The sequence below is a fragment of the Bombina bombina genome, chromosome 6 (assembly GCF_027579735.1).
Source record: "Bombina bombina isolate aBomBom1 chromosome 6, aBomBom1.pri, whole genome shotgun sequence".
Lineage (NCBI taxonomy): Eukaryota > Metazoa > Chordata > Amphibia > Anura > Bombinatoridae > Bombina > Bombina bombina.
The window spans coordinates 689,942,755-689,958,128 of NC_069504.1; the positions used below are offsets into that span (position 1 = coordinate 689,942,755).

At 42.8% G+C, this 15,374-nt stretch overlaps 1 protein-coding gene across 1 annotated transcript in view; it reads right to left on the reverse strand.

Moving 5' to 3' along the window:
* Positions 1-15,374, reverse strand: part of C6H2orf42 (chromosome 6 C2orf42 homolog) — a 143,050-nt gene that overhangs the window by 84,632 nt on the left and 43,044 nt on the right. The window contains exons 3-5 of the mRNA XM_053717774.1: positions 12,975-13,085; positions 12,219-12,311; positions 11,958-12,062 (exon numbers count right to left, since the gene is read on the reverse strand). Of these exons, the coding sequence (XP_053573749.1) occupies positions 11,958-12,062; positions 12,219-12,311; positions 12,975-13,085 (309 nt within the window). The remainder of the gene's footprint in view (positions 1-11,957; positions 12,063-12,218; positions 12,312-12,974; positions 13,086-15,374) is intronic.

Sequence of the window (15,374 nt, forward strand, 5' to 3'; positions counted from 1 at the left end):
AAAATCATATTCCTCTCGGCAGAAATCTTCATCACTTTCTGCTGCAGAGTAAATAGTACAAGCCGGCACTATTTTAAAATAACTAACTCTTGATAGAAGAATAAAAAACTACAACTAAACACCACATACTCTTTACCACCACCATGGCCTGACCAAACGATTGTACGTCTGGGAAATCCACCAGATGTTTATGTAACACAATAGACAAGGCAGCTATTTGACTCTTTAGGGCAGGGGTGTCCAAACTTTGCTCTCCAGAGGTTTTGGAACTACATTTCCCATGATGCTCAGCTAGATAAAATGCTGGCTGAGCATCATCGGAAATGTAGTTCCAAAACCTCTGGAGAGCAAAGTTTGGACACCCCTGCTTTAGGGTAACTTGATGATAATCCCTTCTCCAAACCTTCTTGGAGAAAGGACATAAGTCTAGGAATCCGAACTCTACTCGAAGAATAGCCTTTGGATTCACACCAGTATAAATATTTACGCCATATCTTATGGTAAATTTTCCTAGTCACAGGATTACAAGCCTGAATCATGGTCTCAATGACGAATTCCAAAAATTCACACTTGGATAAAATAAAGCGTTCATCTTCAAGTAGTCAGCTTCAAAGAAACTAGACTTGGATGAAAGAAGGGTCCTTGAAATAGAACGGAAGTCTCCAAGGTGGAAGAGGTGACATGTCAACCCGGACTGTATACTAAATCCTGTGAAGCCACCCCGGTGTAAAGAGGACCACCGACGCCCTCTCCTGCTTAATTCGAGCCATAACTCGAGGAAGAGAAGCAAACGGAGGAAATAGGTATGCGAGACTGAAATTCCAAGGTACCACCAGAGCATCTATCAGTACAGCCTGAGGGTTCCTTGACCTCGACACGTACCTCGGAAGCTTGGCATTCTGTTGAGAAGCCATGAGATCCAATTCCAACTGACCCCATTTGAGAATCAGGCTGGAAAAACACTTCGGGATGGAGTTCCCACTCCCCCGGGTGAAAGAAGTCCACCTCCCAGATGTTTACTTCTGGAATGTGGATCGCTGACAGACAGCAATTGTGGTTCTCAGCCCCTTGAATGATCTTGGCTACCTCTGTCATGGCTGTCTATCTCTGTCGTTGATGTAAGCCATTGAGTTTATATTGCCCAACTGGAATCTGATAAACCAGGTCGAAGCTAACTGAGGCCAGGCCAGAAGGGGATTGAAGATTGCTCTCAATTCCAGATTGTTTATGGGTAGAACAGACTCCAACCGAGTCCATTGCTCCCCAGCCTAAAAGGCTGGCATCTGTTGTCACAATCACCCAGGAAGAACTGCGAAAGCAGGTGCCTGGGAGAGAAGATCCTGAGACAACCCCAAAGTAGAAAATCCCTTGTCTCCTGCTCCAGCTGTAACCGCAGAGACAAATCCGCATACTCTCCGTTCCACTACCTGAGTATGCTTTAACTGCCGAGGTCTGAGGTGGAAACGGGCGAACGGGGTGATGTCCAATGCCGCTACCATCAGCCCAATTACCTCCATGCACAGGGCCACGGATGGCCGAAGAGAGGACTGAAGTGCTAGGCAAGAATAGAAAATCTTTGATTTCCTTACTACTGTCAGACTTCATTGATGAGGAAACTAATATAGTTCTCCAAGAAAACTATTCCAAATATTCCTTCCATCCGTGAGACCACAGGAAAGATAACCACATTTCCGTGAGTGATCTTGCTTATTGAAAGGAAGACGCCTGAACCAGAAATTCGTCCAGATAAAGTGCCACTGCAATGCCCCGCAATCGGAGCACCACCAGCAGGGATCCTAGAACCCTTGAGAAAATTCTGGGAGCTGTGGTAAGGCCGAATGGAAGAACCAAACTGGAAGTGTTTGTCTAGAAAAGCAAACCTTAGAACTTGAGATGGTCCTTGTGGATGGGAACATGCAAGTAAGCGTCCTTTAAATCCACCGTGGTCATAAACTGACCCTCTTGGACCAAAGGAAGAATGGAACAAATAGATTCCATCTTGAAGGACGGCACTCTGAGAAACTTGTTTAGACTCTTGAGATCTAAAATTGGTCTGAAGGTTCCCTCCTTCTTGGGAACCACAAACAGATTGGAATAGAATCCCAGACTTTGTTCCTGCATTGGAACAGGTACTATCACTCCCAGGTCGGAGAGTCACAGTGTAAGAACGCCTCTCTTTTTCTGCAGATAATCTTGAAAGCAGAAAACTGCCCCTGGGAGAAAAAGTCTTGAACTCTAGTTTGTATCCCTGGGACACACTGTCCTCCCGGATCGGGGGCAGGCCCTTCATGCTGTCTTTGATTCAACAGCAGGCTTCTTGGATTGCTTTCCCCTATTCCAAGACTGACTGGGTCTCCAGGAAGGCTTAGACTGCTCCTGCTTGGAAGAAGGAATGAAAGGATTTCCCTTGAAATTTCTAAAGGAAAGAAAATACTCTGACATCCTTTTTGTTTATTTCTCTTATGCTGAGGGAGGGAATGTCCCTTACCTCCCGTAATAACAGAAAGTATCTCCGTCAAACCAGGTCCAAACAAGGTCTTCCCCTTGTAAGGAATCGCCAAAAGTTAAGACTTAGATGAGGCATCCGCAGACCAATATTTTAACCATAACGCTCTGCGGGCCAATATGGCTAAGCTTGAAATCTTAGCTCCCAGCTTAATAACCTGTAGGGAAGCATCTGTAATAAAGGGGTTGGCTAACTTAAGGGCCTTTATCCTATCCTGGTGTCTGTCCGAATAGAATCAGACAACGCATCAAACCAGTATGCCGCCGCACTGGAGACAGTAGCAATACAAAACCGCAGGCTGCCATTGTAAACCCTGAAGTACATACATTCCCTGGGTACCATTGCCAAGACTCCTTGATAGAGTCTGCTATAGGAAACATTTTTTTTTATTTAAAAATAGGAGATGGAGAAAAGGAGATACCCAGTTTCTCCCATTCCTTCGCAATCATATCTGTAGCCCTATCTGGTACAGGAAATACTTCTACCATGGAGGGCACGTAAAAATCTTTGTATAGTTTACTGGACTTATTAGGATTGACTACGCCGGTAATGTCAGAGTCGTCCAGGGTAGCTAAAACCTCCTTAAGTAACAAACGGAGGTGTTCAAGCTTAAACCTGAAAGAAACAACTTCAGTATCAGAAAAAGGTATTACACAGACTTAGTCTGAGATTTCCCCCTTATATACTACCGAAGTATCTTTCTCTTCAGGTTTCAGTGAAGAAACATTCGGAATAGCTACTACTGTATCAGCAACGTTATTCACTGATTAAATACATTTCCTCAAGTGCTTTCCCTGCAGCATGGTAAAAGCAGACAATGCATCAGATACAGCCGATGACATTAGAGAAGCTATGTCTTGCAAAGTAACTCCAGGTGGAGTTTGAAAGGAAGCGCAGGGCACTGCATGTGTGGGCTATACAATTTTTGGATACTTGAGGAGAAATTTATGGCATATATTGAGCATTGTTACTAGACTCCTGAACAGCATGCACCTTAGCAGGAGTTGGCTCAGAATTTATTTTTTCCCCCTATAATTAAAGTTCTGTCACAACATAAGGAACAGAAAAAGGGATTGGTGGTTCCACATTTGTATCAAAAACATAAGGTGACACTTAGCAGGGCCTCTTGGTCCATTCTGACTCACATATGGATGATCAAATAAAAGTCTTACATTTTTTAATAAAAATGAATACAGAAAAAACGTCACTGTCTCTTTAAATTTTAAAACGTAACTTTTTTTATTTATGTGTGCAGAAATGGCTAAATAGGTACACAAATACTGCAGAACCCCTCTACACCTCAGCTTAACTTTGCTCAGGTGCCTGGCAGCCCTTCTGACACCGGTTAAAATCTCAGTAAAAAATCCGGACTCAGCTGTCTAGTTCTATGTGCAAACACTCTGAATGAAAACCCTCCGTTCCTTTCCGATAATCGGAAGTGCTAGGAAAGTGATGCGCAACCCAAATTGGCGCCACACATAGCTCCGCCCATGGTGGGCATTTCAATAGCAATCTCCTGGTCACCATTTTATTGAAGTTAACCACCGGGGAGAATAATTAACAGACTGACTAGCTTCAGCATTCTAGGCAGCTGCTTAGCCCGTGTGCTATAAGTTATCAGTGAAACCACCTCACACTGAGCACCACCGTGAAGTGAATAGAAAAAGTATGCGCAATCAAATGTCGCTTCCTGAAGTACCGCCCATCGTGGGCGTGCCAATAAGTAATCTCCCGGTCGGCTATTATTAGTTATGAAAGATGTGACTCACACATATAATATTCAGCCCCAGTGTCTGCGACCAAGCTGCCCAAAGTGTCCCCTAAGTCTCTAGGAGAATCTATACCTCTTTTATAAAGAGCCGCCTAATTTCAATAAGGTCTGTCCCATATAAAAAATAAAGTGCCCAACCTTTTTCTGAGTTTTCTTTCTACCCCCAGAAATAAAGCCAGCACTTACCTCATCTTCTGCCTGACAGCAAGGCAGTTTCCAGGTTTGAGAGGTCCTCTCCCTCACATGGAACTGTGAAAATAAATGAAAGTCCTGAGTAATATCCCTCAGGTTTTCAGGGTAAGGGCAGCATTAGTATATGGGAGGCGCAGTGAGAATTATGTCCCACAAGTTCCCATTGCTCTATAGCAACCACTGCTCTACTGAAGAGACTGATATGGACTACGGCTACACCCTAGAAAAAAGCAGCACAATCTTGGACTACTTTTAAAAATAATAAACTCTTGATTGAAGAATCTTTCTAACACCTAATTTACCACCACCTTGCTCTTAACGTAGGCAAAGAGAATGACTGGGGAGGGAGAAGATATTTAACAGCTCTGCTGTGGTGCTCTTTGCCGCCTCCTGCTGGGCAGGAGTGATATTCCCAACAGTAATTTATGATGATCCGTGGACTCATCGTGTCATAAGAAAGAAAAAGCTCTGACAATCTGTAATTTTAACGATTGTCTTATGAAACAAAAAAAAAAACATAAATTATGCTTACCTGATAATTTCATTTCCATCTGTGGGAGTAGAGTCTACTGCTTCATTCATTACTTGTGGAAATAAAACCTGGCCACCAGGAGGAGGCAAAGACACCCCAGCCAAAGGCTTAAATACCTCCCCCACTCCCCTCATCCCCCAGTCATTCTACCAAGGGAACAAGGAACAGTAAAAGAAATATCAGGATTTAAATGGTGCCAGAAGAATAATATTAAAATTTAGGTCTGCCCACCAGAGCAAACTGGCGGGAGCAGTGGACTCTCCTCCCACAGATGGGAATGAAATGATCAGGTAAGAATAATTTGTGTTTTCCATCTTAATGGGAGGAGAGTCCACTGCTTCATTCATTACTTGTGGGAACAAATACCCAAGCTCTAGAGGACACTGAATGAACAAAAACGGGAGGGTAAAAGGAGACGGACCCTATACTGAGGGCAGCACAGCCTGCAGAACCTTTCTCCCAAAAGCAGCTTCTGCCGAAGCAAAAACATCAAATTTGGAAAACTTTGTAAAAGTACGTAAGGTAGACCAAGTAGCCACCTTACAAATATGCTCCACATAGGCCTCATTCTTAAAGGCCCAAGAAGAGGCCACAGCTCTAGTTGAATGATCCGTAATCCTCTGAGGAGGCTTATGTCCCGCTGTCTCATAGGCCAAACGGATAATGCTCCTCAATCAAAAAGACAGGGAGGTGGAAGAGGCCCTTTGCCCCCTACGCTTCCCTGAATACACCACAAATAAGGACAAAGTCTGTCTGAAATCTTTCGTGGCCTGAAGATAAAACTTCAGGGCTCGAACCACATCCAAGATATGCAGCAACCTTTCCTTAGACGAAGAAGGGTTAGGACACAAGGAAGGAACTACTATCTCCTGATTGATGTTACAATCTGACACCACCTTGGGAAGAAATCTCAACCCAGTGCGAAGCACAGCCTTATAAGCGTGAAAAACCAAGTAATAGCCAAAGCAATAGCCAAAAGAAAGAGAACCTTCCAGGAAAGAATCTTAATGTCAAGCACATGCATAGGCTCAAACTGAGCCTTCTGCAAAACCTTAAGAACCAAGTTCAAGCTCAAAGGGGGAGTAGAAAGTCTAAATACCGGTCTGATTCTGGACAGAGCCTGAACAAAGGACTGAGTATCAGGAAGCTCTGCTAGCTTCTGGTGTAACAGAACCGATAAGGCCGAAATCTGTCCCTTTAAGGAACTGGCGGCAAGGCCCTTATCCAGACTATCTTGAAGAAAAGCCAGAATCCTGGATACCCTAATCTTGTGCAAGGGATATCCAGGTTCCTCACACCAGGATAAATAAGTCCTCCACACCTTATGATAGATGCGACGAGTGACCGGTTTCCTGGCCTGAATGATAGTATCAATCACTCTCTCCAAGAAGCCTCTCTTGGCAAAGACTAGGCATTCAATCTCCACGCAGTCAGCCTCAGAGAATCAAGATTTTCGTGGCGAAAAGGACCCTGAACCAGCAGATCTCTGCCACAGGGTAACCTCCATGGAGGAGACAATGACATCCCCACGTCCTCCGCGGCCACAACGGAGCAATCAGAATGGTTGAAGTTTGCTCCGGTTTGATGCGGGCCACCATTCGAGGAAGGAGTGGCAACGACAGAAAAATGTAAATTAGGTTGCACTCCCAAGGCACCGCTAAGGCATCTATCAGCTCTGCCTGTGGGTCCCTGGACCGCGACCCGTATCTAAGCAGCTTAAAGTTGAGTCTGGACGCCATGAGGTTTATCTCCGGCGTCACCCATCTGTTGCAGATCTCCGCAAACACCTCAGGATGGAGAGACTATTCACCCAGATGAAACCATTGTCTGCTAAGAAAGTCCGCTTCCCAGTTGTCAACACCCGGAGTGTGGATCGCTGAGAGCGAACAATTGTGAGTCTCTGCCTATTCCAGAATACAAGATACTTCTCTCATGGCTAGGGAGCTTCTTGTTCCCCCCTAATGGTTTATGTAAGCCACTGAGGTAATGTTGTCCGACTGGAATCTGAGGAATCGGAATGACCCCATTGCTTGGAGTTCCAGAATATTTATTGGTAGAGTCGACTTCTCTCGAGTCCACCTGCCTTGTGCCCTCCTGGCACCCCAAACAGCTCCACATCCAGATAGACTTGCATCTGCGGTCACAATCCCCCAGGATGGCCTCAAGAAGGATGTTCCCTGGGTCAGCTGTCCCGGATGGATCCACTAAGAGAGGGATTCACTCATTAGGTTGTCAAGAGAGATCAGTTGCGATAGATCTAAGTGATCGCCGTTTCATTGTATCAACATGCATAACTGGAGAAGTCTGACATGGAACCTGGAGAAAGGAATGACATCTATGCTGGAAACCATGAGCCCTATCACCTCCATACACCTGGCCACAGATGGCCTTGAGGAGGTCTGAAGGGCAAGACAGCTGGACGCAATCTTAGAACATCTCTGATCTGTCTAGAATATCTTCATAGATATGGAATCTATTATCGTACCTAGGAACTCCACCCTGTTGCTGGGAACCAGAGAACTCTTCCCTTTGTTTATCTTCCATCCATTAGAGCGAAGGAGAAGAGCCCTTGAGTGGTCTTCCACGACAATGCATGACGGAGCCTGTACCAGAATATCATCCAGTTAAAGAGCCACCGCAATACCTCTGGCTCTCGCTACCGCGAGCAGCGCCCCCAGAATCTTTGTAAAGACTTTTGGGGCAGTCGTCAGACCAAACGGTAGGGCCACAAACTGGAACTGTTGGTCCAGAAATGCGAATCTTAGGAACCTGACGTGGTCCTTGTAGATTGGCAAGTGAAGGTAGGCATCCTTCAAGTCTATTGTCGTCATAAATTGCCCCTCTTAAACTAGAGGCAGGATCAATCTGATCATCTCCATTTTGAACGATGGGACTGACAGAAACTTGTTTAGGCACTTTAGGTCCAGAATTGGGTGGAACGTGCCCTCCTTCTTTGGGACCACAAAATGGTTTGAAAAGTACCCTAGACCCCTTTCTGCTAGAGGTACTGGAATGATTACTCCGAGAGATGAGAGATCCCTCACGCACTCTAGAAAGGCGCCTCTCTTCTCTGATCTTGAGGATAGGTTTGACAGGAGGAATCTGCCCCTGGGCGGATGAGTCTTGAACCCTATCCTGTAACCCTGGGTGATAACCTCCAGAACCCAAGGATCCTGTACGTCTCTCATCCAAGCCTCTGTGAACAGAGATAGTCTGCTCCCTACGTGATCCAGCGACAGATCGGGGGCTGCCCCTTCATGCCGACTTTGTCTTGGCGGGGTTTTTGCTCTGCTTGGACTTGTTCCAAGATTGAGTTGGCTTCTAAGATCCCTTGGACTGCTCGGTCTTCGCAGACCATGACTTTAACCATAGAGCCCTGCGGGCTAGAACAAAGAAGCCTGATGTCTTGGCATTCAGACGAATAACCTGCATATTTGCATCACAGATTGAGCTGGCTTCTAAGATCCCTTGGACTGCTCGGTCTTCGCAGCAGGCTGCTGGCGTTGAGACTTGTCCGAACGAAAGGGGCAAAAGTCGAGGCCTGGACCAAAAAGAACTTTACCCTGAAACGGAAGGGATAGTAATCTAGACATGGAAGTCATGTCAGCAGACCATGACTTTAACCATAGAGCCCTGCGGGCTAGAACAAAGAAGCCTGATGTCTTGGCATTAAGACGAATAACCTGCATATTTGCATCACAGATAAAAGAATTAGCTACCCTTAAGGACTTAATCTTTTCCTGTATCTCATCAAGGGGAGTCTCCACCTCGACCATAGCTGACAGTGCGTCACACCAATAGGTAGCCGCTCCAGCCACCGCAGCAATCGCCGCTGCCGGTTGGAAATCAAACTCTGTAAGTTGGAACATCTTTCTCAACATGGATTCTAACTTCTTATCCATAGGCTCTTTGAACAACGAACTATCCTCGAGGGGAATAGTCGTACGCTTAGCGAGCGTGGAGATAGCTCCATCCACTTTAGGAATGCCCCCCCCCCCAATAGTTCAAGCTGAGAGTCCGGAACAGGGAACAGCTTTTTAAAAGAGGTAGAGCGAGAAAAAGACAAGCCCAGTTTCTCCCACTCATTCTTAATAATTGTAACCATCTTTACAGGAAATGGGAAGGTCTGAGGCACCACCCTGTCCTCGTAAACTCTATCTAGCTTAGGGATGGAAGGTTCTTCTGGAAGTTTAGGTTCCGGAACCTCCTTCGTTTGCGCTTTGCAAGGCGTGGTAGGGCATGGAAGGCTGCGGAAACCGCCTCTTGCAATTGGGCAACGAAATCTGGCAGCCAGGAGGCCCCTCCCGCGGGAGCATTAGTAGGGCCTTTGGGAGCTACATGTGTAATCGGAGATGCATGTTGGGAACGCACCTCGCGGGACAAAGAACCCTCAGAGGTTGACGGCTCAGCAGTACTAAATATCTTATTCATTTTAGATATTGCAATCTTATCAAAGCATGTGGAACACAGTTGAGCAGGCGGATCAACCTGAACCTCCTCACAATAAACACAGGTATTAGATTTAATTAAAGAGGGAGTATCATCTAACATATCAGAGTCCTTTAATACGGACTGAGATAGATTAAATGGCACCTTTATACACTGATGGCCTGGGCACTCACCACCTCCAAAGACCAGGACCACAGAGAGACCGTTACGTCTCCCGCAAATGCTGATCAAAAAAGAGGAAGTTGAAGAGGCCACACCCGGTCACATGGAGTGCCATGCAGGACCGCCCCTGCACTATAGAGAAAAAACACGCCAAAAGAAAGGCCACACCGATTCTCACCTGACTGTTCACACATTGCTAGAACCTCATCTCACACATGACGTAGCATTAACACAATAAAGATATTATGCATGAATACCCCCTGTTCAATAATCCCCTTACCAGGGATATTAACCCTTGATTCAATACAGATAAAAGGAGACACACTGTGACCCTGTCTTCTTGCGTTATCATATGTGTATAAATGAAACGATCTTACCAGAATCTATGCCGTGGAACAGGAACACAGCCCTTCAAGTGTGATAGGTTAGTAGCATCGCTTCTGACATGGACTTGAGTGAATAAAGGCAGGCAGCGAAACTCTTCAACGCGGATTGCCAAGGAGCTGTTAACATGAGTCGTGATGGTTTTGCAGAGACGACACTCCCTGCATCTCCACACTCTAACTTTCATCCACGCTCTCACTGCGGGGCTGATAGGATTAATTAAAACTCCAGTCCCATTTTGAAGAGTACTACCCTCCATAACATACTACTCTGAATCTTCCGACACTTCTCTGCCAACCTCCTGTGACGAAAGACAAAGAATGACTAGGGGATGAGGGGAGTGGGGGAGGTATTTAAGCCTTTGGCTGAGGTGTCTTTGCCTTTTGCATATCTTATGATTTTTAACAGAACATCACTATTTACATTTATGGGGATGTTTGCAGACACACTCGTAATTTTCGTACAACTACAGAGCCACTATTATTTACTCCATAAGCCTGGCTTATAACAGTGTAGGCAATCACTGCGTGATAATGATACCAGTAGACTAACATTTAGAACTATTAGGGTGTCTGTATCAAGACTATACTGGCTCTCATACACTTACGATACACCAGCATCAGACTTGAGCTAGTGGAACTTCTAGATAGAAGTTGTCAATCTTTACAGAGTCCACTTAGCAATTACTTTACTTTTTGCCGTTATGGCATGATGTAATTTAGTATTGCACCTAATTATGACATTATACCTGGTGCTGAACTTATGGTTTGTGCATGCTTGTAGTCTATCTTAACTTAATTGATCACCCTCATTTCATTAGGCTTACCATTTATATCAGTTAACCGGACAACCACTCTCCCAGAGGTTCAATGATATTAATATTACCAATACAAATACACTAGCAAGCTAGTTTTATACCATACACCAATACTCTAGTACAGTGATATTCTTCTACTTACTGGTAAATATACTACTAAAGTGCCTAAGTGTGGTTTTAAGTTTATTTCTCCTATTTTTACTAACCCCAATAAAAGTTATATTTTAATTGTGTTTGTGCTGTTTCCCCATTAGTTACACATTAGTTGTTATGCAAGTTGTACCCCAATCAGCTATATAGCTTAAGCATTGTTCTATGCCCCTTGTGAGCTATATGTGTATTCTTTCTAAGAGTTGGTCCTATCACCTCTCTTTATACCTGTACACAAATAATTTGATGTGTTTCTACAGATTTGTGACTGACCCCTGAGTGTGAAAATGGAGTAAGGTAAAATGAGTGGAAAAAAAACAAGAAAAATAAAGAGATATAAGACGATGTAAGGAATAGAGAGATAATAAGAAATAAACAAGGATGGAAGGTAGAAAAAGCCAAAATAAGAAAGGTACACACAAAATGCAGAAAATGTAACAGATCAAAGGAGGAATATCTTCAGTATTAGCTATCTTTATTAGTACGCAAGTACAGGAACTGTTGTGTGTGAATTTCAAGCTTAAAGGGATATTAAACAGCGCTCCTTTAGTAAAAAGAAATATGTTAAATTGAAGTAAACCTAAACAGATTGTGGTTAAAAAAACAAAAACAAACTGCAAACAACTTATTGCTTTCATGCTAAATGAGTACTTCAAAATGCTCTGTCTAGCCCTGCCCCAGTGTGATAAGAGAGTTACCATTACAAAACTTAAGTTTCATAGTGAAAGTTCCTATATGGAACATGGACAATAAACTGATAGCAGCTAGGAGATAGGTGTCACCTAGTAACACTTCAAAGGAATCCCTCCTACTTGTAGGGCTGTGATAGGAAGTAAGGAACCCTGCACAAATGAAGTTAAAAAAAAGTAATAAAAAAGTTCAAATCCTTTTAAAATGTTGAATTATACATATTTCAATGATTTCTATTACGTATAACTCACTGCTTAGTGCTTTTTGTATTACAACAATGAAACAGACTGTTTAATATCCTCACCATCAAACTGGTAGTGCATTGTCTGGTGGATTCTCTCTGTTACGCTTGCCAGCCATTCCTGGAAGGACAGTGACACCTGGGATTCATCCAACAGCTGATTACAACCTGCGGTGGAGAGAAATTAAGAAGAAAAAAAAAGAGTTAACAGGATGACTCAGATTTGACCATTGTTGCAATGTCCCAATAATATGATAGTCAGGAAAGCAAGCCCACTAAAAGTCTGCGGTGTGGTACACGCATGCACTGTTATAAGATTCATACCTTGTCTCTTCACAGTAGGGTTAATTGCTGGCTTTTTTGGTACATTTTTTCTCACACTGTTGACTACTGTGTCCTGAACATTTGAATTAGTACCTTAAATAAGTGGAAATAAAACGTGAAATTCAGCTCATTTTATTTCTAATAAAAAATAAGTAACAATTTAGCTTGACCTTACAAACCATTTCACAGATAACTGTTACCATTAAAGGGACATGAAACCCAAAATTTATCTTTTATGATTCCGATCGAGAATACTATTTTAAAAAAAAGTTTCCAATTTACTTCTAATATCAAATTAGCTTAATTCTCGTTATTCTTTGTGGAAGAGATACCAAGGTAGGTAGCGTGCACATGCCTGAAGCACTACATGACCGGAAATAGTGCTGCCATCTAGTGCTCTTGCTAATGTATAACATTGTTGCAAAATTGCTGCCATATAGTACTGCAGACATGTGCACAGTGCTGAGTTTAAATCTCTGTTTTTCAACAAAGGATAACAAGAAAACTAAGAAAATGTGAAAAAAAAATAAGTAAATTGGAAATTTGTTTAAAATTGTATGCACTACCTGAATCATGAACGTAAAAATGTTGGTTTTATGTCTCTTTAAAGGGACATTAAACCCAAAATGTTCTTTCATGATTCAGATAGAGAATACAATTTTTAAAAAGTTTAGTTTGTGCGGTTGCTTTTACTTTGAACTTACTACTTGTAACCAAGATCTATGAGTGTAAATGATTTGATAATGAGGAACTTACCAACACCCTCATCCTTTTTTCGTTTCTTTGGTTTGAACTCTGCAGATGCTTGTACTTGCTCTGAAGTTTCCATTTTGCATTCTGATGCAGCAACAGTGACTTCCTTTAGACCTAAACAAGCAATGATTGTATGTGGAATTGAAATGCAGAGAAACACAACTTGTACAGGCAAATTACTCCATTTCATTTTCTCTGTCATGTATATTAAAATTCAGCAGATAAAGGGACAGTCTACTCCAGAATTGTTATTGTTTTAAAAGATAGATAATCCCTTTATAACCCATTCCCCAGTTTTGCTTAACCAACACGGTTATATTAAAATATTTTTTACCTCTGTGATTATCTTGTATCTAAGCCTCTGCAGACTGCCCCCTTATTTTAGTTCTTTTGAAAGACTTGCATTTTAGCTAATCAGTGCTGACTCCTAGGTAACTCCACGGGCATGATCACGTTATCTATATGGCACACACGAATTAACGCCATCTAGCGTTGAGAAACTGTCAAATTCATTCAGATAAGAGGTGGCCTTCAAGGGCTTAGAATTAGCATATGAGCCTACCAGTACCTAGGTTTAGATTTCAACTAAGAATACCAAGAACACAAAGCAAATTTGATGATAAAAGTAAATTGAAAAGTTGTTTAAAATTGCATGTCGTATATAGGAATCATGAAAGGGACTAGACTGTCTCTTTAAACATAATGTTTTTGCAAAAAGGATTAAGCAACACCAGTTTAAATTTAGGGTGAAACTAACAAGAAGTCCATGATTATGTACAACGGAGTTCTGTGACTCACTGGCGGACAAGGACAATTCCCACAAAAAACAGTTGGTTTATTCTCTTATACACAGAACAGAAAATGTTTTCTCTGTATCATGTGCCTTTAATAATACATCAAAGTGATAAATTGCATCTAGATGAAATACAAATGTACACTAGAGTGATGTAATGAATCAAAAATCTATTTGAATCTAACAAATTTATTCTAGAAGCATTTTTAGGGTTGCCCTGGCCTGATCATGAGAACAATAGAGATACTTGAAAAAAATTCCCATTCAAAATACTGTGATTCTGCCTCAAGTATTTACCCTCCCTGGGCACTTATTATCCCGTAAGTGGAATAATTAATATGCGCTATTGGAAATGATACCAAACACTATTCTAAAGATACAATCCCTGTAATGAATCAGATACAAAAAACAGAATTTATGTTTACCTGATAAATTACTTTCTCCAACGGTGTGTCCGGTCCACGGCGTCATCCTTACTTGTGGGATATTCTCTTCCCCAACAGGAAATGGCAAAGAGCCCAGCAAAGCTGGTCACATGATCCCTCCTAGGCTCCGCCTACCCCAGTCATTCGACCGACGTTAAGGAGGAATATTTGCATAGGAGAAACCATATGATACCGTGGTGACTGTAGTTAAAGAAAATAAATTATCAGACCTGATTAAAAAACCAGGGCGGGCCGTGGACCGGACACACCGTTGGAGAGAGTAATTTATCAGGTAAACATAAATTCTGTTTTCTCCAACATAGGTGTGTCCGGTCCACGGCGTCATCCTTACTTGTGGGAACCAATACCAAAGCTTTAGGACACGGATGAAGGGAGGGAGCAAATCAGGTCACCTAAATGGAAGGCACCACGGCTTGCAAAACCTTTCTCCCAAAAATAGCCTCAGAAGAAGCAAAAGTATCAAACTTGTAAAATTTGGTAAAAGTGTGCAGTGAAGACCAAGTCGCTGCCCTACATATCTGATCAACAGAAGCCTCGTTCTTGAAGGCCCATGTGGAAGCCACAGCCCTAGTGGAATGAGCTGTGATTCTTTCAGGAGGCTGCCGTCCGGCAGTCTCGTAAGCCAATCTGATGATGCTTTTAATCCAAAAAGAGAGAGAGGTAGAAGTTGCTTTTTGACCTCTCCTTTTACCAGAATAAACAACAAACAAGGAAGATGTTTGTCTAAAATCCTTTGTAGCATCTAAATAGAATTTTAGAGCGCGAACAACATCCAAATTGTGCAACAAACGTTCCTTCTTCGAAACTGGTTTCGGACACAGAGAAGGCACGACTATCTCCTGGTTAATGTTTTTGTTAGAAACAACTTTTGGAAGAAAACCAGGTTTAGTACGTAAAACCACCTTATCTGCATGGAACACCAGATAAGGAGGAGAACACTGCAGAGCAGATAATTCTGAAACTCTTCTAGCAGAAGAAATTGCAACCAAAAACAAAACTTTCCAAGATAATAACTTAATATCAACGGAATGTAAGGGTTCAAACGGAACCCCCTGAAGAACTGAAAGAACTAAGTTGAGACTCCAAGGAGGAGTCAAAGGTTTGTAAACAGGCTTGATTCTAACCAGAGCCTGAACAAAGGCTTGAACATCTGGCACAGCTGCC